The sequence below is a fragment of the Hyperoodon ampullatus genome, assembly GCF_949752795.1.
Source record: "Hyperoodon ampullatus genome assembly, chromosome: 3".
NCBI lineage: Eukaryota > Metazoa > Chordata > Mammalia > Artiodactyla > Ziphiidae > Hyperoodon > Hyperoodon ampullatus.
Genome location: NC_136916.1, coordinates 134,077,988 through 134,105,710, shown reverse-complemented (window position 1 = coordinate 134,105,710; position 27,723 = coordinate 134,077,988). Strand labels below are relative to the sequence as shown.

At 40.0% G+C, this 27,723-nt stretch overlaps 1 protein-coding gene across 1 annotated transcript in view; it reads left to right on the top strand.

Annotated features, from left to right (window-relative positions):
- Positions 1-23,245, top strand: part of GCH1 (GTP cyclohydrolase 1) — a gene marked incomplete at its 5' end in the record, with an annotated part of 48,346 nt that extends 25,101 nt beyond the window's left edge. The window contains 5 exons of the mRNA XM_079700867.1: positions 1,488-1,597; positions 10,149-10,204; positions 21,115-21,146; positions 22,223-22,307; positions 23,083-23,245. Of these exons, the coding sequence (XP_079556993.1) occupies positions 1,488-1,597; positions 10,149-10,204; positions 21,115-21,146; positions 22,223-22,307; positions 23,083-23,209 (410 nt within the window). The 3' untranslated portion in view covers positions 23,210-23,245. The remainder of the gene's footprint in view (positions 1-1,487; positions 1,598-10,148; positions 10,205-21,114; positions 21,147-22,222; positions 22,308-23,082) is intronic.
- Between the last annotated feature and the right edge of the window lie 4,478 nt (positions 23,246-27,723).

Genomic DNA, 27,723 nt, shown 5'->3' with positions numbered 1-27,723 from the left:
TCTCATTTTTTGCCAGAGAAAACAAATGAACACTTCCTATATTTGACAATTCTCTTTTGTTCTTTAAGAAAAATTTTTTTGTTTTTACTTTCAGGAAGATTCCTTGTGTGACTAAAGATTTTAGTCAGCTATGCATGGCAGTAACATTACATTAAAATCATGGAAAACTCCAAGATACTTCAGGGAGCATTGAGGATCTATTTTTGGACTTCTTTCAAAAATAGGACTGAAGGTTAGGACAGAGTATTCAGAAGAGAAAACTGCTTTTGGAGGAATATTTACTTAAAGAATGGCCCTGAGCCTTTTCCTCCCTGGATTTTTTTAGCCTTTCTTAACCAGGGTGTCATGTTTATCTGTGTGTCCAAACCCCACATGTTCACTTTTGTTTACCACACTAATAACTGCTGTATTACACAGTCAAATGTGTCTCTGAATAGCCTAAATCGGGGGATGACAACTGCGGTTAAATGATAACTCAATATCTGTGAGCCTCTCTTCTGGTAGCAACGGAGCCACTGAAGGTCAGGCTGTGTGGGTGTACATTTGCACATCTTCCCTGTGACTCACTCAGCAGCTTGCCTTTCCAAGGGGAAATAGCAGTATGTGGCTACAAAGCTCTGTTCTTCTCCTCCCTTCTGTCTCATGCTGTGTAGATTGGGTATCCCTAAATCACTGAAATCACATACCTAGATGACTTGAATGTATCTAGTCTGCCAAGCTGTTCAGATATGAGTGCAGTTTTTAAAAATAAAGTTTTTGTTTCTAAATGTGTGTTGTAAGCCTGGCCATATATGACAGAGTCCACAGGTTAAACAAGACACTGTTCATCACCCAAAGCCAACCTGGACAGGCACACACATAAAAACTATGGAATTAATTTCCTTAGGAAGGGAGGAGGAAGGCAACTGTTTAGAATGAGTCTATGCTTGCATACAATAACTAGAAAATTTTATAAGAATAGAAAATTATTTGGGGTGGTAATAACAGAGGTCAAGTTTATGGGTATCTGGATCTAGCTTCAAAAATCAGAGAGGTAAGAATTGGTTTTATCTCAGATATAGTTTTCTACACATTTGTTATAGAGAAAGTGTTAGGTACAGGAAAATGTAAGGAAGAAAGTGAAAGTAGACCATTCCTATCACCAGAAATACCCACTCTTTTGTTTTGCATAATCTATCTCCTTTCTTCCCTCCCTCTTTTTCTCTCCCTCTCCTATGCTACAAATACATTGGTAATCCTGCATTTTCTATGTAATACCACATCATAAGGATTTTCCCCACCACTTAAAGAAAAAGACTTTGCTAATGTGGTGGGAGAAAAATAACTAGTTTTAATTTGCATGCCATTAATATTTTAGTTAGGATTAACATTCTTACGTTATTCTTATGTTGACTGTCAGTTCACACGTACCTACAGGGTGTTAGCTTTTCTATTCTTTATCTTACTATAAAATTGGAAACGTTACTAAAGCAAGCCTCTGATTTCAGATGTCCTAAATGATGCTATATTTGATGAAGATCATGATGAGATGGTGATTGTGAAGGACATAGACATGTTTTCCATGTGTGAACATCATCTAGTTCCATTTGTTGGAAAGGTAAGTTTTTCTATGTTGTCTCCTAACAGTGTTTAAAAGCACAATGACAGTTTTAAAGTTAGGATAATTATATTTTAAATTATCACCTGCTAATTCCTAATATCCCAGATATTTAGAATTACACATAAACATTTACTCTTTATCAACCCTACTAATCTAATAGCTGGAAATTAACAAAATAAAAACAAAGTAGCACAAGGCCCTCTGGGCAAGCATTTCACAGTAAATACCATGTTAATAGGTTAAAATAATGAGATTAAAGACCATCTTTTTTTTTTTAGGTAGCTGCTGCAGGCTCTGAAAACCTTTGCCCTTTATTTTGACTTGATCCAAGATATACTTTTGTATAATATGACATGAGCAGTAATGATTGCAGAATATCTTGTGGCAGAGGTTATAGTATTAGTGGGTTTAATTTGTTTCCAACCCTTTCTATTTTAGGAAAAATGAATCTGTGAGCTAGATAATGTTATCTAGTCTGCCGTAGTTAAACATACCTTTTGAGAACATGTGGGTTACCAAGAGTTGTCCTTTTCTCTTCCCTCCCCCATATCATAATTTTATTTTATTTTGGCTTTTTATTAACAATTTTCAAATAGAAGACTTACAGGAAATAGTGGTATGAATATCTAAACACCCATCACCTAAATTTAATGTGTTAACATTTGCTTCATATTTTTTTGACCGTAATGGCTTTTATTATGTTGAGATATATTCCCTCTATATCCACTTTGGTGAGAGTTTTTGTCATGAGTGGATGTTGAATTTTATCAAATAATTTTTCTGCATCTATTGAGATAATCATGTGGTTTTTGTCTTTCCTTTTCTTAACGTGGTGTATCACATTGATTTGTATGTTGAACCATCCTTGCAACTCTGGAATGAATCCAACTTGATCGTGGTGTGTGATCCTTTTTATGTATTATTGGATTCAGTTTGCTAACATTTTGTTGAGGATTTTTGCATCTATATTCATCAAAGATATTAGCCTGTAATTTTCTTTTATTTGTAGTGTCTTTGGTTTTGGTATTAGGGTGATGGTGGCTTCCTAGAATGAATTTGAGAGTGCTTCCTCCTCTTCAGTCTTTTGGAATAGTTTGGGAAGGATAGGTATAAGTTCTTTGTATGTTTGGTAGAATTTCCCCAGTGAAGCCATCAAGTCCTGGACTTTTGTTTGCAGGGAGGTTTTGTTTTTAAATTTTTTATTACAGATTCTGTTTCACTTCTAGTGATTGGTCTGTTCAAATTATCTTTCTTCTTGACTCAGTTTTGACAGGCCATAGGTTTCTAGAAACTTGTCCTTTTCTTCCAGGTTGTCCAATTTGTTGGTATACAACTGTTTATAGTATTGTCTTATGATTTTTTTTTTTTTTTTTTTGGTATTTCTGCAGTATTGGTTGTTATTTCTCCTCTTTCACTTCTTGTATATTTGGGTCCTCTCTCTTTTCTTCTTGGTGAGCCTGGCTAGAAATTTGTCTGTTTTATCTTTTCAAAAACCAGCTCTTGGTTTTATTGATCTTTTCTATTTTTTTTAAATCTCTATTTTGTTTTCTTTCTGATCTTTATGATTTCCTTCCTTCTGCTTACTTTGGGTTTTGCCTGTTCTTCTTTTTCTAATTCTTTAGGTAATAGGTTAGGTTGTTTGAGATTTTTCTTATTTGAGGAAATCCTGTATTGCTATGAACTTCTCTCTTAGAACTGCTTTTGCTGCATTCCATAGATTTTTGTAAGGTTGTGTTTTTATTGTTGTTTGTCACAAGGTATTTTCTGATTTCTTCTTTGATTTCATCATTGACCTATTGGGTTTTTAGTAGCATATTATTTAGTCTCCATGTGTTTGTTTTTTTGTTTTGTTTTTTCCTGTGTTTCTTTGTGGTTGATTTCTCATGTCATACCATTGTGGTCAAAAAAGATGCTTGAAATAATTTCTGTCCTCTTAAATTTGTCGAGGTTTGTTTTATGACCTAGTATATGGTCTATTCTAGAGAATGTTCCATGTGTGCTTGAAAAGAATTTTTTTTTTTAATGTAGTGTCCATCCTATAGATATCAGTTAAGGCCAACTAGTCTAGTGTCATTTTAGGACCTCTGTTGCCTTATTGATTTTCTGTCTGGAAGATCTATACATTGATGTCAGTGAGGTGTTAAAAGTCTCCTACTATTATTGTTTTCCTGTCACTTTCTCCCTTTGTTACTATTTTTATATATTTAGGTATTCCAAAATGGATGCATATATGTTAATGAGTATAATATCCTCTTCTTGTATTGATCCCTTTATTATATAATGTCCTTGTCTTTCTTTATGGACTCTGTTTTAAAGTCTATTTTGTTCAATATGAGTATTGCTACCTCTGTTTTCTTGTCATTTCTATTTGGATGAAATATCTCTTTTCATCCCTTCACTTTCAATCTGTGTGTGTATTTTGCCCTGAAGTGAGTCTATTGTAGGCAGTGCATTTTAGTTTCTTGTCTTTTTATTCAGTCTGCCACTCTATGTCTTTTGATGGGAGCATTTAGTCCATTGACATTTAAAGTAATTGTTGATCGGTATGTACTTATTGCCATTTGAAACCCTGTTTTCCAGTTGATTTTGTAGTTCTTCTTTGTTCATCTCTTTATGTTTTTCCTTTTGTGGTTTAATGGTTCTTTTTTATATTATGCTTGAGTTCCTTTCTTTTTGGTTGTTGTGAATCTGTCATGTGTTTTTGATTTGTGGTTATCCTGGTTTTCAAGTATGTTGACCCATAACTATATCTACTTGCTTTAAACTGATATTCATATCATATAAGTTTGAACGTGTTCTAAAAGATCTACATTTTTATACTCTCCTTTCCCATATTTTATGGCTTTGATGTCCCATTTTACATCTTCATGTTTATTCTTTTGCTGTTAATTCTAGTTATAATTGCATTTACAAATTTTTTTGATTTTTTTGCAGTGTAAATAATGTAAACATTATTTACAATGTCATCTTAGTTTCAGGTGTACAGCACAGTGATTCAGTTATTGTTTTTTAATCTATGTACTGGCTTATTTAAGTGATCTTCAGTCCTTTTATATATTTGCTTTTCTTTTTTTTTATATTTTATTTTTGGCTGCATCAGGTGTTAGTTGTAGCATGTGGGATCTTTCATTGTGGCATGCAGGCTCTTCATTGCGGCGCTTGGGCTTCTCTGTAGTTGTGGCACACAGTCTCCAGAGCGCATAGGCTCTGTAGCTGTGGCACACAGGCTCATTAGTTGTGGAGCATGGGCTCAGTTGCCCCATGGCATGTGGGATCTTAGTTCCCTGACCAGGGATCAAACCCACGTCCCTTGCATTGGAAGGTGGATTCTTAACCACTGGACCACCAGGGAAGTCCCATATATTTGCTTTTCCTATTGTGATTTTCCCCTATCCTATAGATTCTTTTTTGTTTTAATTGAGAACATTTTTTTAAATTAATTTAATTTTGGCTGCATTGGGTCTTCATTGCTGCACACAGGCTTTCTCTAGTTGTGGTGAGTGGGGGCTACTCCTTGTTGCAGTGTGCGGGGTTCTCATTGCAGTGGCTTCTCTTTGTTGTGGAGCACGGGCTCTAGGCGCGCAGGCTTCAGTAGTTGTGGCTTGTGGGCTCTAGAGCACAGGCTCAGTAGTTGTGGCGCACGGACTTAGCTGCTCCGCGGCATGTGGGATTTTCCCAGACCAGGGCTCGAACCCGTGTCCCCTGCACTGGCAGGTGGATTCTTAACCACTGTGCCACCAGGGAAGTCTCCCTATAGATTCTTGCTTCTCTGCTATTTAGAGAAGACCTTTCAATATTTCTTTAAGGGTAGGTTTAGTATTGCTGAATTCTTTTAGTTTTTGCTTGTCTGAGAAATTCTTTCTCTCTCCTATTCTAAATTATATTCTTGCTGGGTAGAGTTGCAGGTTTTTCCCTTTCAGGACTTTGAATATATCATGCCACTCACTTCTGGCCTGCAAAGTTTCTGCAGAGAAGTCTGCTGCTAGCCTTATGGGGGTTCCCTGGTAACTGACTGTTTTTCTCTTGCTGTCTTTAGAATCCTTACATTAACTTTTGCCACTTTAATTATCATATATCTTGGTCTGGGTCTGTTTGTGTTCATCTTGTTTGGAACCCTCTATCCTTCCTGTACCTGAATGTATTTCATTCTTTAGGTATGGAAAGTTTTAAGCCATAATTTCTGATACATTTTTGATCTTCTCTCTTTTCTCCATCTGAAACCCGTTACGAGTTGGTTGGCACACCTTATATTATCCCATAGTTCTCATATGGTGCTTTCATTTTTTTTGTTTGTCTTTCCTCCTGCTGTTCTGATTTCCATTATTCTATCTCTCAGATCACTTATTTGTTCTGTTTTATTGCTTCTAGATTGGTTTTTGTCTTGGGAATTGAGTTATCTAATTTTGATTGGTTCCTCTATAGTTGCTAGTTTCCCGTTACAGTGATCTGCATTTCTATCTATAATCCTTTAGCATTTTTATTACCTATATTTTCAACTTGGGGTCTAGTTGACTGGTAAAGCCTGTTTCATTATTAGTTCTTTCAGGGGATTTCTCTTGTCCTTTTAATTGGGAGTAGTTCCTCTGCTTTTTCATTTTACTTAACTGTTTCTCCTAAATTCATAAAGTTAATCTTCTGTGGTCTTGAAGGGGTGTTTTAATGTGGGAGTGTCCCTGTGTAGACTGTGTGAGTCCAGTATTTTTTGATGCAAGGGATGTTTTTGGTATGCATGCCAGCCACGTCTTTCCTCAAAGTGTACTGGCTGTCATCCTCCTGATAGCGGATGTGATTGGTGGTGTGTCCAGAGCCTGAGCTGGATGTCGGGTAAGGCCTCCTCTTTGCTCCGTGGCTGTCACACATGGGGTGGGGTGTGCTCCCCCATTGTTGGAGCAGAAGCCCAGAGGGCCAGGTTCAGTAAGGCTCCATGGCCCTTGAATGCATGCCCTGTCTCAAAGCATGTGACTGCTGAAGCAGGTGAAGCCCACATGGTCACAGTGAACCCAGGCACCGCCCACGCAGGTGTCCGCACCTCTGCTCAGCAGTAGCCCAAGGCCATGTCCCTTTCTCCGTTGTGTTCATCCCAGGCCTAGCTGTAGGCTGTGATGTGGAGTGGGCTGGTGCAGGGGGCCAGGGTGCGATGACTGCAGGAATCCAGGTGCTTGTGCTGCTGCCTGGGACCTGGGCTGCCTCTGTGGTGGACCTCTTCCAGGACCTATCTGCCCCAGATCTGGCACCGAGCTGTAGTGTGGGGTGGGCGGACCTGGAGTGCTCCTGGCAGGTAGTGAGCCACTGTTTACTCCTCCCCAGAGGCTGTCCACCCCAGACGTTTCTGTGGTGCCACCCAGTGTGTGTGCTGACCAAGTCTGCCATGGCTGGACTGCCCCTACTGTGTGAATGCTGACAGTGGACTTTGAGTTTTGGCCCAGACCACACCCCAGGCCCTCTGGACTATCTCTTTGCAGCTAGGCTGGGTCCTCTCTCAGGACTTGTCCATCCGGGATTCAGTGCCTAAGCCCTGTGTGTACTAGCAGCACCCCTCCCGGCCCTGGCAAGCGTTTTGGACTGGCAGTGTGGCCAGGTGGAAGCCAGCGGTGCCCTCTCTCCCGATTGCTGGCCAGCCAGCTTGCGCACTCCTTGCAAGCAGAGTCCAGGCCCCTCTAGCCCCTCTGTCTATTCCAGCAAACCTCCCAGTAGGCAAGGGGGCCCCTCAGGGCTTGGGCCTGCCCCTGTGGACCTTCCCTCCTTCACAGATCCCTCCCAGGGGCACCGGTCCTGTCCTGATGCCTTTTTTTTCTCATCTTACCCGGTTACACAGAGAACTTTCTTATAGCTTTGGTTATATAAGAAATCTGCCAGTTTCCAGTTGGTTTTCTGTATGAATTGTTCCAGGTGTAGATGGATTTTTGATGTGCCTGTTGGGGGAGGTGAGCTCTACATCCTTCTGCTCCGCCCTCTTGATCCTCCTCTTGCATGCATTTCTCTTGGAATATACCTAGGAGTGGATGTACAGGGACACAGGGTATACCTGTGTTCAACTTATTAAATACAGACTTTTAGTTTTCCAAATTGGTTGTATCAGTTTACATTTCATATACTCTCATGAGTCCTAGTCACTTCACATCCTCATCAACATTTGGCACTTTCAGTCTTTTTAAGTTTAGTATTCTGATGTGTATGTAGTGGTATCTCTTTTTAAAACCTTTTATTACAGAAAATTTCAAACATATCTAAGAATAGGTATATTAGTATATAACGTTCCACATTCCCATCAACCAGTTTCAACAGTTATCAGTAAAGGACCAGTCTTGTTCTTTATACGTCCCCACTGGACTATTTTGAAGCAAATCCTAGATAACATTGTTTTTTTTCTATAATTTCTTCCAGCATATTTCTCTAAAAGATAAGGAATTTTTTAAAGAAACATAACTGATTTGATTATCAACCTAAAAAGTTGGCAGTAAATCCTTCAATATATTGAAGTATGTTATAGACAACACGACTCTTCATTACTAATCATTAATACCTATCTCTAAAATATTCTTACTTATCCTCAGTAGCACTACCACAGACAAAAGTAACAGTAATTCCTAAATAGCATCTAATAACTAACTGCTATTTACATGTTTCCAGGTGTCTCAGCTGTCTTGTTGGTTTAAACCAGAATCCAAATAAGGGTTACACATTTGCACTCGCATTGCATTTGGTTGTTATTCATCTTAAGTCTCTTAATCTACAATAATCTCCTCCGCCAGCCCCACCTCCAGCCCCACCCCAATGATGTTCTTTACTGGAGAAACTAGTCCAGTTGTTGTCTAGGCCAGTTGTCTGTAGAGAGTCTCAGTTTCTGTGTTTGCTCCATTCAATCTCTGCATTTTTCTATAAACTGGATTAGATCTAAAACTTCCTAAGTTTAAGGTTAAACATATTTGACAAGAGTAGTTCATCAGGGTGGGGGTGCTGAGGATTCCGTATTCCATCACATGAGGAGGCATATATGATCTGGTAGTCATACAACTAATGATGCTGGGCCGTGACAGCAGGGTTATGTATTTTCAGAAATGAGGGAACCTTTGAGCTCATGGCTACCTTTTATTTTAAGTGAGAATATCAGGCTCAGGAAGCTGTGAATTGTCCAAGAGGACATAGGGAGTTAGTGACTTGGCTGGGGTCAGACCCAGGAACTTGATCCTATACTCAGCCTCTCTCCACTATATCCTCCTACCTTCTGCTTTGATTACTTCTGTGTCTGTGTTCTTACTAAGTCGGTTTTTAAACATACTGTTCAGTGATGATTGCCTAAAGCGGCCATTTACAGGGATTCCCTGGTGGTCCAGTGGTTAGGACTCCGTGCTTTCACTGCCAAGGGCCCAGGTTCGATCCCTGGTCAAGGAGCAAAGATCCCACAAGCCGCATGGCATGACCAAAAAAAATTAAGTGACCATTTAAATGACACGATCTTTGGGAAGACTAAAAATAGTATAAACAAATAAATTATAGCTCTGTATATAAGTGTATAAATTTCAAGTGGTACTTCTGTACCTTGGTTCTATGGGAAAGTTTGAACTCTAATTTTTCTTTGAAATACCCAATGTTCAGGTGCTACTCACCTTTCTCCTTCTGCTGAGCAGGAAGGCAATGAATTGGTATTCTCAGACTCCCAAAGCATAGTGCCTAATAGATGAAAAAAAACCCCCCACTAATTACTCCTGGATTATTCAAGTGTACAGTAAATATTAGGTGAACAAATGCAACAAATGCTGGCAAACCATGATGCAAATGAGTTGATCATTTTATATTAGGTAAATTGATTGCCTATAAGTGACCATTTATTAATCTTTTTGGAGAACTAATATTCTCTCATACTTAACACTTGGCTGAAAGACATGTAACTTTTTCATATTAATCATTGCTTTTTAAGATTATAGAAATGGCTTTGCCTTATAGTAGGTCCTACAAGAACTTAGGTCTTAGGATCCAGATTCTTTCTGAGTCACAACTTGTAGCTGTGTCCTTTTCTTCCTGTCAGGAGGATGGTGTTCTCTAGCAGCTTAGAAATGGGACTGCTCAGGATGACAAAGAGCACAGAGACCCTCTTTCTGTGCAACAGGGCAAGATTTTTAAGGCCACCATGATGAGTAGAATGGCAATATTTATCCCTACAGTTTCAGCCATTTAAAGGAGGTTTTCTTAGCTACATTTTAATGTTGCTGTGGGATAATTAGCACTTTTCTGAGAAAGTTTCCCCTCAACAGAGGAAAGATTTTAAGAATAGTATCAAGAGTTTAACTTCACCAGGAAATACCACAACTATACTTCAAATTTGTCATTTTATTAATAGTCATTCTTATTTTCCTTTTACTTAATTTATGTGATTTTTTAACTGCTTATGTAAGCGCTTCATTTTCTATGTCTTAAAGCTTCTAGATGTTTTAAGAATATGTTTTCATTGTGTTGAACTGCACTGTAAGTATACTGTATTATGTTTCCTTTCATCACAAAGAAGTACTGTGTTTTCACTTAGCTCATGATTTCTGTCTCTTCTCTGAAGGTCCATATCGGTTATCTTCCTAACAAGCAAGTTCTTGGCCTCAGCAAACTTGCTAGGTAAGTATGACTGTGTAATGAATAAGAGGACAGGTTTATAGGACCTGCCCCTACATGGTGAGAATCTTATCAGGCTTTGTCTCTTGATCAATGTGGATCTAACTTGGAAGGTACATTCCAACTTACTTTATAGTTGCAGAGACAATATATAGACAATAAGTATAATCTAAGACAGACTAAGAGGACCTGAAAACACAAATGCCCTTTCCTTCTCGCTCCCCTATTGCCTGCCTTCCTTCTCCATCTCCCACCTGCACATCCTTGAAGCCTTACCTCATACTTCTCTCTGTAGAGCCTTCGCTGACTGGAGAGGACCCGAGGGTGCATTCAGTTCAGCCCCCATTCTTTAAGGGTGTTTTAGCTAACTGCGGGGGAGAGGAAACTGGAACAGAGGTCTAACTGCACTGCTCTTTGATGTGGGGCCCTCAACCCTGCCTTCCACTGTACCTGGGTACCTCCACACATCTCTTCATCCTGTAGGACCAGTTGGTTCACGTCTGGTTCCGTTGCTTCTACAGACCCAAGACCATGCCTTCCTTGGCTTTTTCAGCTTTTTTTTTTTTTTCCCCCCTCAGCTTTATTCTGAGACAATACTAACTCTCTCTATTTCTCTTTCTGCTACAGTCTTTTTTCATTCTTTATCCTGTGGGTTCTGGCCTTTGCTACCATTTTTGAGTTTTAGGAAAGAGTGGTGATATATACAAGCATGGTCTCCTGTGTTTAACTAGAAGTCAAATTGAGGGTTAGTGTTCATATATCTCTGATAGGGACAATAAAATATTGGAGACTAGACCTAAATACCCTTTCGTGTAGTTTCCTTGTATAGAGTTAGCGAGTTGTGGGTGATGGGGAAATATTGGGAGGTGTCTGTGTTAAAGGAGAGTTAAAATGAAGGAGTAGGTAATGAAATGCTAGCAAGAGTCCCCCTCCTTCTAAAAATAAACCAAGCTAAGTTTGGATAACTTGACTGAGGTAAAAGTGACCATATCAAAATTGGAATAAACATACCTTTGTGATCAACTGACTATCTGTGGCTCTGATATGTTCCTGCTTCTTCTCCACTTAGACGGTCCTGAAATGGTGGTCCAGATCTTTTTCAATTCTGTGTTGGACTCTGTAAACACCGCCCCTGCAATCTGACGCCTGCTCTCCACAGCTGTTCTTTTTACTTTGTTTTCACTTCCACTTTCTTACTCATTTCTTCTAGGGATTAAGGAGAAAGTAGGTAGAAGAGACAAATTTAACTTCCCTAGTTTCTGACTAGTTTCCCTAGTTTCATTCCTACTTGGCAATCTCACTACCACACAGGACTACTTGGTAGCATGAAAGGATGTTCTTACATCATAAATATAATTGCTTCACTGCAATCAGGCTCTTAATACAAATGCAAACATGTTGGTGCCTTTCAGTGATCTGTACCCAATGGCAGTGCCAAGGAGTGGCTGAAAAATAGTATTGGTGGTGATGGGGGTAATCAACCTTATTATAATTTCTATTAGCGACCTCCTCTCCAATAACTTACTCCCAAGCGATAGTTATATCAGCTGCATACAAGTGTCTTTATTATAATTGGTTATTCTTACCATTTTATAATACATAGTCTAAGATCAGCAGGCGTGCTGTGCAGACACAGCTGTAGGCTCACTCCCCTGGTTCCCTCTCTTCCAGCAAGATTGCCAATCCTCCACCTTATATAGAAATCCTGGCACTGCTCCTGCCTGTATCAGACTGCCCATGTGTGAAAGGTGTAGCATAGACAGTTTTCATATTATAAAAAGCTTGGCAGACCACACTAGGCCATGGTCTTAATGTAAGCAGTCTTCTCTAGAAGACCATACTGTGTAGGCCGTGGGTAACACTTTATAGAAATGGATTCGAGAGTGATCTAGTGAGATCTTGGAAAAAGTGGTGACTTGGAGGTGGAAGGGAATAGTCTTTGGTTATTTCCTTTCCTAGTGAAAGGAAAAGCTCTCCAATAATTAAGCTTTTATGAGCAATACAAAGGAGTTAATTATTAGCATGGGGATTTGTCCTTACACTAATAGGATTAAAACGTAAGAAAAAAAAAATGGAGCAGTAAACCAAAGAACTGAACTCAGATATTTTGTAAAAATTTTGAATAAAGGGTCTGTTAAATGAAACAGGAGACTAAGATATTATCCAACTGCTTATTCCTTATAAGAAGTTGGAATATTTAGGGAATGAAGAGGAATAAATAAGGCTAAATGTCTTGGCAAAACTTCACTGCTCATTTTAATCTTGTATGTGAAGTTTGTTATATGCTTGCCTTTAAACGAATGACCTTTCAGTGCCAGGGAAGTCAAATATCAAACAGTAAAGCTTTAAGTAACAAGAAAATGCCAAAAGTGAGTTGATCTGGTTTAACTCTAGTAGAATTCTAGAGTAAATTTAGTTTGAATAGAAATTCCTTCTGCTGAAAATCCATTGAACATGTATTTTCTTGAATTAGAAAATTGAGTGAACACAATTAAATCTTGAATATAGAATTGTAGTGCCTCAGGTAGCCATGGTTCAACTGTTGGTCACCTACTGTGAAAGGACAATGTGCCAGTTATCATGGCTGCTAGAGAGAAGTAGGACAGAGCCACTGACCTCAAGGAGAGTGGACAGTACTCGGCAGCAGGTGCCACAGACGTGCCTGGTTAGGAGGTCTGAGTTCAGAGAAGCCAGGATGGCTGTGGCCAGGCAGGACTGAGGAGACCCAGAGGTAGAGGGCTGAACAGAATTCTGAACAGAAGAGAAATTCCTATAGGTATAGTTAATGCATAAACAAAGGCAAATCAGAGGGTAGGAGCAAGACATCTCCCAGTGGATGGGGAGCAGGTTGATTGATACAAGAGATTTAGGCAGAGGTGACTGGGAGATAGTTAACAAGGGTAGATTAGATCACAAAGGGAACATTAGATTACAAAGGGAACATTGTTTTCTTGTTTCTCTATGCTATAAAAGTGACATACCAGTTAAACTTAAATACAAGTGAGTGCGTAAAGGGAAAACTTTTCTTTCCTATTTCCATTCCCCACTAGAGATCTTTCACTATCCTTCTGGAAGATTTCAGTGCAAACACAAACATGTAGCCTTAAAACTACTAGCTAAACAAGGCAAAAGGGGATCATATCCTATATTCTATACTACTTTTTTTTTAAAACTTAAAATACCTTGAAATTCCTTGGACATCTTTTAGTCTAAAAAAGTTCCTTTTAATGGCTACATAGTATTTCTTTAATATAATTCATTTAACCAGTCTTTGATATAAGTATAGCCTACAGTTTGAGACTACTGTCAAAAATGGGAAAAAGAAGAACTTTGGTGAACACGTCCTTATCTATTTCCTTACTCTGAGTCTGTAAGATTGGAGTAGGATTTGCTGGGTTAAGGGTAGCTAAATTTTTGATATTACCAAATCGCTCTCCAGAAAAGATCATACTGATCTATACTCTAATAATAGATTAAAGGTGTGTGTTTCTCTACCCTTTTGCCAACACTGGCAAACACTGAAGAGTGTGAAACCCAAACAGGTAAGTAAAAAATGGTACCTGTTGTTTTAATTTTCATTTAATCGGGTGAGGCTGAATTTTTTCAGGAACTTCCTGCTCTTAGTCTTTGCTAATTTTTCCATTGGGTTGCTTGTCTTTTTATTACTGATCTGTATGAGCTCTCTGAATATTAAAGCTGCAAATAATTTTTCCAGGCTTGTCATTTGTCTGTTTTCTAGTAGTAGTTTTCATGAAGTTTAAAACCTATGTAACCATAAACTCATGTTTTTTGGGGTTATTTTTATGGCTTTATTTTTATATTTAGATCTTTGCTTCATCTGGAAATGTATTTTGGGGCAAAGAGTAAGGAGGAATCCATCCATTGCTGTTGTATGCTCACTGACCCCCTGTAACACCTCCACTTCCCTCACATCATCACCACGCTGCCTTCTTGCTATCCTCGCTGCCACTCTCTGGGCCTTCATGTTCCTCCTGGGTTATGTGTTAAATTCCTAACTCCTGTCCTCTCATATGCTCCTGTCCTCCTCATATGCTGCTAGGATGTTCTTTCGCAAGTGTGGATTTGACAAAAGCTATGGAGCTGCGAAGGGGCAGCATTAATAAAGTTCAAGCTTCTTACCTTAGCTGACAAGTCCCACTGTGATCTGGCTCTATTCTTGCTCTTCTTTCACTTTTTGCTCTAGCCACACTTGAGAATTTGCAGCCCAGTGTCAAGTCTAGCTTGTCAAGTTATATGAAGGCATCAGAAATACTTCTAAGGTTTGCAAGGGTTAAATTATACCATCCATCCATGGGTTCTTCCTGCAAAAGTATCACCAGATTACTTTCCCAGTTGCCAGAGGAGGAAGAGGAGAGAAAGCATAATGCAAGAGAAAACAGAGGATCGAGCACAGATGTTATAAGACCAGTAAGTAGGCTATTGAAATAAGCTGTCCACTGGGTTAAATCTAGTATCCAACCATGTCCCCCTTTTAAAATAATAAAATGTTAATAAAAATCAAGGCAAAATTTGTCAAAGGGGATAAAGTGAGTTCTCTTATTTTGAGAAGGTTGTATAATAAAAGTGGTCATGAATCTTCATCAAATGGGTTCAAAACAAAACATGAACTGGCTGAAATGCATAGAGAAACTGACAAACCTGAAAGGAGTAGGAACACTAATTACCTCTCAGTCTTTGAAGTGGACAAAAAGGATATACACAGCAGAGTAGTAGAATTTTGGCCAAAAGGTAAGCTTAAACTTAAAAAAATTGAACAGGCTGTTGTGTAACAAGATAACTAGAAATTCAAGATTAAAAACCCAACTATTTAGAAGTCAGAATTTTAAAAAATTCCTTAGACATGATAAAAAATCATGATGCTAACACTATATAAATTGTATACAGTCTTTACTACAAAGCCATTCTTTGGAACTAACACCAACCCTCCCCAAACTCTTCCAAAAGATTTAAGAGGAACCCTTCCAAACTCATTTCAAGACATTATCCTGATACCAAACCAGACAAGGCCACTATAAGAAGAAAATTACAAGCCAATACCCCTGATTAATATAGATGCAAAAATCCACAATATATTAGCAAACTGAAATCAGTAATTCATTAAGAGGATCACACACTATGATCAAGTGGGATTTATTCCAGGGCTGCAAGGATGGTTCAACATTTGCAGACCAATCAATGTGATACACCACACTAACAAAATGAATGATAAAATCATATCTCATTAGATGTAGAAAAGCATTTGACAAAATTCAATATCCATTCATGATAAAAACTCAGAGTAGAAAGGCAACCTACCTCATTGCCTGTGTAATAAAGGCTATATATGACAAGCCCACAGCTAACATCTTACTCAATGGTGACAAGCTGAAAGCATGAGCATCTATCATAAGTTGCTTATAAGTCTGAGAGAATAATTCTATTTAGAAATGAGGGGTTATGTAACTAAGAATATGCTTTAAAAACTTTAAAAAACAGGTTAAAGAAAAAGATGGACAGGAATGAAGCAAGCATTAGAAAACCTGGATCAGCTAGTAACCATTAGAAAAAGTAAAATTAATGTTGGGAGAGGGGTGGAGGGGAAGGGGCTGGACCCAGTCAATTTACTAGGCATTCCTTCAAACTTCTAAGTAACCACTAGTTTTCATGTTGTGTAAGTAATTCAAGAGCATGGAAAAACCTGAAAAGCTATACAGTTAATTAGATGAAGCTGTCTGTCCCTGATAACAAAGCCTGATAAAGCTGTTAATTAGAGACTACCCTCAATTATGAGTAGTCATAAAAATCCTAAATATCAAAAAACCTACTTCAGTAGGCTACAAGTACAGTTTTCATCATCCGAGGAGCTTTACTTCAAGAATACAAAAATAGGTTACATTAAAATTTGAGAACTACTGATTCCAAGAGTATGGTAAACTAGATTGTAATGATATCTTGGTATAGCATACTAAGATATAATGTGTTAACATTTCACACATTAGGGGAAATATGAAGCAGTTATTGTAAGAATCCACAAGAATTACCCAGCACTGGGGCCAAAGTCAGGGTTTTGTCCTCCCTATTTTCCCCTAAATATTCTGGGGAGAGCAGGAAGAACCACCCCTAGGCACATAGTCACAGGTGTGGGGTCAGAATTCACCTGTGTGGTCCTCAAAAAACCCAAGGCAGTTATTTAAGATGTCACTAAGGAGGTAGCCTTCTAGCACCTAGCAGAAACAGTGCATGTTTGGATACTTTTATCCAGGCTTCAAAGAATTCCCACAAATGTTCCTAAGAGCATGTGTTCACTGTAAGAAAAAGAAAGTCACCATGAGCTAGATTCAGCTAAAACAATTGGTCAAATAGGGCAGATACCAGAGTTATCAGATACGGAATATACCAGTGTGTTAGAAAAATAAGAGTACTGAGGGGGCTTCCCTGGTGGCGCAGTGGTTGAGAATCTGCCTGCTAATGCAGGGGACACGGGTTCGAGCCCTGGTCCGGGAGGATCCCACATGCCACGGAGCAACTAGGCCCGTGAGCCACAACTACTGAGCCTGCGCGTCTGGAGCCTGTGCTCCGCAACAAGAGAGGCCGCAATAGTGAGAGGCCCGCGCACCGTGATGAAGAGTGGCCCCCGCTTGCCACAACTAGAGAAAGCCCTGGCACAGAAACGAAGACCCAGCACGGCAAAAATAAATAAGTTAATAAACTCCTTAAAAAAATAAATAAATAAAAATAAGAGTACTGGAAGTTTGACAAAGGGGCAAGAAACTTTCAGAATTAGCTAGGCAGATTGGAAAAGGAACCAAATATAACTTGTAGGAAGAATAGATGTGATAATGGAATCTGAAGTCCAGTACACTCACATCAAACAGATTTGGCACAGCTGCAAATGAGTTAACACGAAGAAAGGTCTGAAGAAACTACGTGGAATACAACACAGACAGGTGGGAAGTATGAATGAGAGTGTAAGACATGGAAGACTAAGAAGGTATAATATGCCATTCATTGAAATTCCTGGGGGTAAGAGGCAATGGGGTAGGTGTAGTATTAGAGAAGTTAACAGCTGAGACGTTTCCAGAGCATATGCAGCCTATCAGTCTTCAGATTCAGCAAGCCTAATGGATCCCAAACAGGACAAATGAAATTAACCCCCCATCTAGACACAACATAGGCAAGAGTGCACATACTCAAATACCATAAAAGCAGCCACACAGAAAAGTGTTACCTACAAGGTAACAGCAACTAGACTGACCGGTGATTTGCCTATGGCAGTATTGAAAGGCAGATAAATGTCGGTGTCAAACTAGAATTCTATTCCCAATACTTACCTCTCAGCAAGTTATCTTGACAGATGAGGGCACAATAAAGTTTTTTTTTTAATTCAGTGAAGCTATATGTTGGGCTGCACCTTACAGGCCTGCAAGCCCTGTAGTTGCCCAGCCGCAAAACTGAAGAAAGAACCTAGAAACATCAACAGTTTAGTGGACAGAGGGATCTTCCTAGTCCGAACAAAGGTCCTGGAGCGACACCTCACCGTGCTCGGCAACAACCTTCTCTACTCGGGGTAGAAGGCTACCACTTATAGGGGAAATTGATGTCAGGTTGGCTCATCAGTTACCAGGGAAACTAGTGGCTAGGGCAGGGGGCAAGCACAGAGGCGGAAACTGATGAAGCCCTATAAGTAGGAGGATTGGATAGTCATGTGAGTGAAGCAGGGACTGATCAAGCAAGAGGACAGCCATCTTGAATGGCCTGACCATACCCTCTACCCTTACATACCCTGCACGACCCTTACAATCTTGGTCCACCCCTCTTCCGCAGTGTCCCTGGGGTAAGGTATGTAGAGGGGCACTGCAGCCGGATACCACAAATGCAGTACAGACAGCAGCAGCTAAAGAGTAGCAAGAGAAAGCAAGGTGCTTAGCTGGTCCATTTACCATAGAAGTCCAGAGGAGGAGGACAACGGCATCTCACCGTAGACCCAGCAATCAGACTCATTTTGCGGCGAGCCCACTGTTTGCCACCCAGCCCTGGAACAGATACCCTCCCCTCAGGCAAGGGACAAAATATAAGATGTTTAACAGGCACAACACAGGGGAGGTCATGACCATTAAGCAAAACATAAGCAATAATAGCATCCTGAGATAACGTGGTTTTTGTCCTGGCCTGCGGGACCACACCGCCTGTCCACCCTCAGTCCCCACAGCCATGCCTAGTATTGGAGAGGTGGTGTAACAACCGACCACAGGGTTAATATAAATGCTGCCTTTCTCCAGTAGGGGCCCAGATTAATTACCTCAGCAGTCTTAGGTGGGGCTGGGTAGGAGACAGGTGAAATCACTAAGTCCCTTTCTAATCCTATTCCCCAATGGAGCGGCAAACCCAAACCACCTGGGACTTACTGTCAGTTCCAGGGCCATTTTATAATGTGTTCCCCTTGGGGTTAGATCCTGTGACAAGGGCAAAAATGAGTTATTGTCCTTCTGTGGTCAACAGCTGAACTCGGATGGTGTTGACTAGTTACCTCTGGGTGAACATGATGTAGGCACTGGGACCACTGATCCTGGGATGTTCAGTTATAGTTTGTAGGGCTTGAGTTAGCCTCCTGGCCCATGCATTGAGAGAGCCGGTTTCCCATCTCAGTTGTTAAGTAGTCCATTCAGCCTTTCAATTAGCCGGCAGCAGTGAGGTTGTAGGGCAGGTGAAAATGCCAGTGTGTCATTTCTATCAGCCCATTCCTGAACTTCACAGCTGGCAAAGTGGATTCCTTGGTCACTATCGATGTCCACCAGGGTCCTGTATGTCACAAGCAGCTGTTCTAGACCCCAAATCATGGTTTTGTGCATTACTCAATGACTCGGGTAGGCCTTTTGTAGCGTCTTCCACCTACTGTAATGCACTGTAGACTGCATATGGCTGTTCCATGACACTATATGGTTGCTCCGCCCCCTTCCACAGCTGGGACCAGAAGCCCATGGGTACTCGTATTAGTTTGCCGTTGCCACAGACCCCAACCAAATCCTCCCAGGTAACTGGCCACGTCCAATTCGCAAGCCTGCCCCTGAGTTAGTATCCCTAAAGCCTGTGTCTGTAATTGTTTAGGGATGGTGAGTTGGGGTATGCTTGTATATTCTAGATATTCCAGGTCCTTGAGTTTTGTCTATGTTCACCAGCCAGCCCAGTGCAGTCAGATGAGCTATGAGCACGGGGCTGCTACTTTTAAATTGGAAAGAGACTCTGAGGATAACAGGCTATCATCAATATAATGGAAGAAGAAGGCATCTCTCATGGTAGTCAGCTGCCACAGGGCCCCACATGGCTAGTGGACAGCCACCTCGCGATTCCCGCCCCCCCGCAACTTTCCGTTCCCCACCCGTATTTCCTGACACCTCTGCATTCACGGGAGTTTCCTCGGCCTCCTGGCTGGCTCAGCAATTATTGGGCTGCCCCTCGAAGGCCTGCAAGCCTTATGATTTACCCAGCCTCGAGACTGAGGAACGAGCCCCGAAACAGTGACAGAGACATCAAAGGTTTAGTGGAGAGGAGGATCTTACTAGTCCAAAGCCAGGTCCTGGAGCAACACCTCACCGTGCGCGGCAACAACCTTCACTACCCGGGAGGAGAAGGAGGCTACTATTTATAGGCGGAATTGACATCAGGTTGGTTCATCAGTTACCAGGGAAACCAGCGGCTGGGGCAGCGGGCAAGCATGGAGGCAGTTACTGATTAAGCCCTATAATGAAGAGAATTGGATAGTCATGTGAGTGAAGCAGGGACTCAACAAGCAGGAGATATAGAGAGAGCAAGACAACAGCCATCTTGAATGGCCTTCATACACTATGTGATTATCTTTAATGCTGAGAAGACAAATCCAACACCTATTCTTTACTTGAAAAAGAAAAACTAGGAATAAGAAATGATAAACTGAGCATAGGGACCCTGTTCACCACATAATCATATACACAGTAGGCACTCAATAACGAATGACCCTCTTCTGGCACGGTCGCCAGCAACAGGCAGGCACCCGGGCTGGCAGTGAAATATTAGAGGCATTGCTGTTAGGGTAGGCAGCCCACCTGTGACTGACTTCATTGGCTGTCGCAGGTATAAAGAAGCAAGTCATCAGTTCTGAGTGGCACAGTGGGGGAAAGGGCCATAACATACCTCACAGGTAAGCTGATACTTAAATTGAGTCCAAGTTCATGACTAAAGGGCCAAATTTTAAAGAAAAGACCCTTCCTGTGAATTGCGATCCTCAAATGTGTAATTCTGTAGCCATCTTTACATTTTACAGCCAGAGTAAAAGACGTTGAAAGGGGAAATTCATCACTTGACAGATTGTGTTATGAGCTAAGATCAGGGGCTTTTATTTGGAGGGGGCAGTTAATCCTACTGAGTGCTTATGCAGACCTGTATTATAAAGAGATGTCTGAAGAAGTCTGTTTAACTCTAATCTGATTATCCTAATAGGTTTAGTTGGTACATAGTTGATATTTGTCTGCTATTAATTAACAAATAGTCTTTATTTTTAACGAGCTTTAAGCTCTTATTAAACAATATGATTAATTAGAACACATGAGATGTGACCTAAAATTGATGACATGGGAGCTTGAAAATTACTCACCTCTAATTGTTGTTTTTCCTAAGTGAATGTTACACTTAATTCTGTCTGTCTTTGGAGACTTAGGGAAGCACCACTGTGTCATGGTTGGTGGTCTCCTTTAGACCCTTCCTCTTCTCATTTACGTGTAGTTTTTGTATCTTTCTGTCCTCCTCCTATAAGCATTTATCTCCTGCCCAGACCCTACAATTACTTCAATAAAGCAATTATTCTTTAGACTTATGGGGAAGCCTTGCCAATTTCACTTCAAACAATTTATAATTAACTAAAACAATTCTTTCTTTTCTAGGATTGTAGAAATCTATAGTAGAAGATTACAAGGTAAACTTTGAAACTACTTTATTTACAGAAAAACATTTTTTATTAAGGAAAGAGTATTTTTTGTTCTTATTACAAGTGTAATACATATGGCTTATAAAAATCAAGGGAATTCCCTGGCGGTCCAGTGGTTAGGACTCGGTGCATTTGTTGTGGTGGCCAGGGTTCAATACCTGTTCAGGGAACTAAGATTCCCCCAGGCCGTGTGGTGTGACCAAAAAAAAAAAAAAAAAAAGAAAGAAAGAAATTAAAACTTTATAGGAATATAAAACAGAAAGTCTGCTGTGTTTCAAGCCTCCAGAACAAATCATTGTATTTGCACATTCCTTCACATTTTATTGCATATAGCAACATTTAAAAAATCAATCTACTTTTATTATAGTATTTGAAAATCGGTGTCACCTTCTTTTCCTCCTACTTTTTCACTTACCAAATCTTAAACATTTTTTCACATACATGTAACCATCTCATTCATTTTGCTGGCTGTTCAGCATTCCATTGTACAGCTACGCTGTGGCTTGATTTAACCAGTTCCTTCTCTGATATTTGGGGATTTTGTCAGTTTTCAAATAGAAGCAGTGCTGAACACTTAATGTTTTCAAAGATGTTGTTTATTCAGCACAGGAACTACATTATTTAGGTTAAATCGTTGATTTTCAACATTGCTCTAAGTACAATTCAATAATTGGACTGTAGCTCCTTTGTTAACCCTGCTTCAAGCTATTTATTCATTTACTTTACTCTGCCTCCACGGGGTGCTTGTTATCAATATTTGGTCAGTCTTTCTGCACACCTAAAGAGACATTCATCATCCTGATCTGTTCCCTTCAGTGATGCTGGTGGGCACCGGGGGTTCCTTAGTTCCCCTTGGCACGTGTACTGCAGGTGAGGGGACTGAACAGGGGCATCCTGTGGCCCAGACAGCAGAGCAAGCAAACTGGTAAAAGGTGGTGTGTCTTGGCTCTTAAACCTCACCAAAGTCTTGCTTTTTAAGATGTCAGATATTCTAGAGACAACAAAAGCTTCCAGGTCTCTGTTCGTGTCAGACTCTTAAACTGAGCTCCTTGTCACATCCACAGTTCAAGAGCGCCTTACGAAACAAATTGCTGTAGCAATCACAGAGGCCTTGCGACCTGCTGGAGTGGGGGTAGTGGTTGAAGCGACGTAAGTCCGTGTTTGCCTTTAATAATGTCCCAGTGGTGTTTTGGGCTGGAGGTGTAGAGAGTCATAGACTTAGGTGTAGTGAATTTGCACAACAGTGCAAATCAGTCTTCTCTTGATTTCTTCTTTAGCTCTTTGTTGCTACGAGCAGAGTTTTCCCAATATTTTGTGACACACTTGAAAAATAAAGAGTTGTACTTAAGAATAGGTACACGGGGCAACTGAAGACACTTCTTTAAGTTAGAATGAATTATGAGAATTGCGAACATCTTGTGGGCAGTTTTCACCCATTCTTTTGTCATGGCGTGAACTGTGCACTGTGGGTGCCGTCCAGCTTCACCCACTGGGGTCACCGTTCTCTGGATTCTGCCTGGTGAGACCAGCATGCCTCAGTATTTCTCGGAACACCTAAGCTAGCTTAGTGCTGTCTCGGTCCTGAAGATGGATCAAGTGAGAATCCTGAATTTCTTTTTATCTAGAAGTTGTGTATCTCTGTAGACACTTTGTATTAGTTTCACCCAGGAAGAAAATTCTATTTTTCCCCCTCCGACTGGATGCCTTAAGGACTCAACCACTGATAAGGATAAGAGCTGTAAGGCTTAGGAACTTAAAAAAAAAAAAGTTTTAGACCAAATTTGTCTAAGAAGTGACATTTTGATATACTTGGTAACTGTGAACTCAGTTGAATCAGATTTAATCTTTCGGGCTGCTTGTATTTTAAAAACCAAACCAGCAACTGTCTACTCCTTGAAGCCACGTTTGTTGCCTTGTTTTGTAGACACATGTGTATGGTAATGCGAGGGGTACAGAAAATGAACAGCAGAACCGTGACCAGCACGATGCTGGGGGTGTTCCGCGAGGACCCGAAGACCCGGGAAGAGTTTCTGACTCTCATTAAGAGCTGAACCTCAGCGTGTGCCACATGGTTTACAGATTGTGCAGCTCGTAGCATCATTCGGTCTTAACTGTTTGTACATTCCATTTCCAGTTGTTGCTTATCCCTTGTCATTAATTGTATTTAATAATTATTTAAAGCAAGTCAAATAAAGATAATTAATAAAGGGGTAATTAATCTACTTTCTTCTTGCCACCTTTTAGTGGCAACCTTCAAGCAAACTGCCAATAGTGTAAGTTACTTGCATAAAACCACTGTCTTTCAGGTAACCTGAGGGTGCTGGGAAGGGAGAAGAATTCATGTGTTTTGTTCAGAGTATGGTAATTTGATTCAGAAGCACAGGTGTGTTGGGACTGGGAGAAAACTATGACCAATATATTTATTTTATTCTCCCCAAACAAAAATGGCATAGTGCTTAAAATAATTTATGTACACTGTGCAGCATGGCTCCACTTTAATCATGTTTATTTAACTGCCAGTGATACTTTATTTTTTATATATTTATTTTTTAACTATCCAGTTGTAACATATGTCACCAAGGGAAGGTGGTGGAATATCTATGTTTTTTAATTTCACTGTGAGTTAAAAAAAGCAATTTCTACCTTCTATTCTTTTTAAAATTCAAGTACAGGGAATTAGTTCCTGGAGTTGTTTACGAGTGTATTCTCATGTCAGTATACAGGGATTTAGACATTTAACTCTCTGTGCCTTGATGAGAATATCACACCATTTAGAGTGTAGATACCTTTGCCTTTTTTTTTTTTTTTTTTTTTTTTTTTTGTGGTACGCGGGCCTCTCACTGTCGTGGCCTCTCCCGTTGCGGAGCACAGGCTCCGGACGCGCAGGCTCAGCGGCCATGGCTCACGGGCCCAGCCGCTCCGCGGCATATGGGATCCTCCCAGACCGGGGCACGAACCCGTATCCCCTGCATCGGCAGGCGGACTCTCAACCACTGCGCCACCAGGGAGGCCCACCTTTGCCTTTTTTAAAAAGCCATTATTTTATAAGGCTTAGTACTGACATTGCAAAGCTCTCACAGTTCTACCTTTACACGTTTCTTGGGAGCTTACTTTGTGAGTTCCTTGTAGATGCCTCAAAACTTTTTTTTTAATGTATCAAATATTTTTCTAAGTATTTACAGAAATTTTGAAAGTGTCCATCATTTTCAGGGCTGCAGAACCATAGCTTCCGTGAATATGAGAGAATGCAGAATTGCACTGTGGACTGCATTGAGCTATGTCCCATGTCTAATGAAAGCTGTATTGTTCGTGTCTGTAAAAAATGCACCGTCATTATCTGGAGTGATTGGAAGCTACTGGAAGTCGGTGTTCTGGTTTCCCTTGTGGTCCATGTGGATCTTGTCTTCTGTGTAACTGTTCAAGTGGGATAGGTCTTTTAGTCCAGGAAGCTGCTGCCTTATTAATGATTATCTTAAAATTTCCTCCACTGGGGCAGTGTGGGCCAGATTAAAACAAACAAACAAACAAACCCCAACTCTCTGCAAAAACAAACACAATTATTCTATGGAGAAGTCTCTTATTTGGTTGACATTGTGCTCTTCAAATTTATCCTGTTACCTTAACAAGGATTAACTATAATGCTTGCTGTAACTCTGGTGGTCCTGTCTCTGCCACTCTGATGCCATTTGGCTTATGCTAGGGCCAGATGGCAGTTTTTTTGTTTGTTTTTTTAATTTTAAATCTTCCCTACTTCTAGTTCCTATATATATATATTTTTACTTGGAGTTTCTAAAGTAGAGTGGTGGTTGATTCTGAGTTCCTTTTAAAATCTAACCTGATATAAACATTATCCTGCTTAACATTTAGAGATAGAATTAAACATTCAGCTCACGTTTGGTATTTTAAAGTTTTTACACCTGTGACTTGGAGGACCAAAGAAATTGTTAGCTGTTAATTCATCTTTCTGAGATCAATTGTATTCCTTTTTAATGACTATTTATTCTAACATTCCTTAGAAGTGTTCTCATAGAGGTCTACAGTATCCACAGTATTGGTCTAGAGTATTGATAAATGCAAAGTAATTACCTTGTCTGTTTTACTCTGGTCTGTAGTACTTCAAAATTACCTTTTCATATCCGTGGGCTTGAGTTCATTTTGGGGATTTTTAAGAATTTGATGGATTTAAATACACTGTTCAGTTTAATTGTTCAAATTGTATGTATATTGTTCCTGAAGTTGGTTTTATTCAAATTATTAAAGTGTTAATGACTGTTCTTGTGAAAGTAGTTTCTTTTTGAACCACTGCTATAGATATATCAATCAATTCAATTATTTTTACTACATTCTGTTTTAGCAAAGATACCATTTGTAAGGGCTTCTCTCCGCCATCAAGCTATTAGAATATAAATCCCAGACATAAATTTACCCCAGGCTCTCTGTTTCCCTTTGGTATTCAGTTTGGGTATTTCTGCCCTCACCCTATTGCAGTAATGGGAAGGACAGATCTGGGTTAAGAGTAAGGAATCGGAATGGCCCACGTGTCCCTGTTCTAAGCCTAACTTTGCATAACTGCAGCTCCTGAGAACTCCACTGCTTTCTGTGTGGGAGCAGCTGAGGAGGGAAGAGCTGGCTGGGGCAGGGAGCTGGGCAGTGCAGGGAGTGGAAGAGTTTCCCTCCCTTTTATAGGGAAGAGCCTGCCTGGGCAAAACTTCCAAGTAGGAGGAAAGGTTTTGCTGCCTCTTTTCTGTCCATGCCTGGTGACCACATCATTCCCTCTATTGGGTGGACTTCCCATTCCCTGCTCCACCTAGGCAGAGGCCCCAGCCGTCACTGATTGTCAGCCTGTCCAGGTGCTGGGGCCACTGGAGTGGCCTGCTGCTCTTTGAAGGACCCTGTAGCCTGTAGGTAGTGAACCTAATCACCTAAACTAGGAATGCAAGAAACATTCCTTTTCGTTTTTTGCCCCACCACGCAGCTTGTGGGATCTTAGTTCCTCAACCAGAGATCGAACCCATGCTTTCAGCAGTGAAAGCGCAGAGTCCTAGCCACTGGACCACCAGGGAATTCCTAAAACATTCCTGAAACCACAACTCACATGTCAATAAAACAATGAGCTGCTCAATAAGCCCAAGTTGCTGCTCCTGAGTTTTTTCACTAAAGAGTGAATTGGTTGAAAGAAGAAGAGAGCTGGAGAAATTACACTCCCTGACTTTGGACTATACTACAAAGCTACAGTAATCAAAACAGTATGGTACTGGCACAAAAACACAAATAGATCAGTGGAACAGAATAGAGAGCCCAGAAATAAACCCATGCACTTATGTTCAATTAATTTATGACAAAGGAGGCAAGAATATACAGTAGAGAAAAGACAATCTCTTCAATAAGTGGTGCTGGGAAAACTGGACAGCTACATGTAAAAGAATGAAATTAGACCATTCTGTAACACCATACACAAAAATAAACTCAAAATGGATTAAAGACCTAAATGTAAGACTGGATACTATAAAAACTCCTAGAGGAGAACATAGGCAGAACACTCTTTGACATAAATCGCAGCATATTTTTTTTGGATCTGTCTCCTAGAGTAATAGAAATAAAAGCAAAAATGAACAAATGGGACCTAATTAACTTAAAAGCTTTTGCACAGCAAAGGAAACTATAAACAACATGAAAAGACAACCTATGGAATGGGAGAAAATATTTGCAAACCATGCAACTGAAAAGGGATTAATTTCTAAAATATATAAGCAGCTCATACAGCTCAATATCAAAAAAATAAAAATAAAAAAATGGGCAGAAGACCTAAATAGACATTTTTCCAAAAGACGTACAGATGGCCAACAGGCATATGAAAAGATGCTCAATATTGATAATTATTAGAAAAATGCAAATCAAAACTGCAATGAGGTATCGCCTCACACCAGTCAGAATGGCCATCATCCAAAAGTCTGCAAATAATAAATTCTGGAGAGGGCGTGGGGAAAAGGGAACCCTCTTACACTGTTGGTGGCAATGTAAATTGGTGTAACCACTATGGAGAACAATATGGAAGTTCCTCAAAAAATAAAAGAGTTACCATGTAATCCAGCAATCACACTTCTGGGCATATATATCCAGAAAATATGAAAACTCTAATTCAAAAAGATACATGCACTCCTATGTTCACAGCAGCACTATTTACAATAGCCAAGACATGGAAACAACCTGAATGTCCATGGACAGATGAATGGATAAAGAAGATGTGGTGTATATATATGAATATTACTAAGCCATAAAAAAGAATGAGATGATGCCATTTGCAACAAGATGAATGGACCTAGAGATTATTATACGAAGTGAAGTAAGTCAGACAAAGACAAATATATATCACTTATATATGGAATCTAAAAAAAAATGATACAAATGATCTCATTTACAAAACAGAAATAGACTCACAGACAGAAAACCAACTTATGGTTACCAAATGGGAAAGAAGGAGGGAGAGATAAATTAGGAGTTTAGGATTAACATATACACACTACTATATATAAAATAACAAGGACTTACTGTATAGCACAGGGAA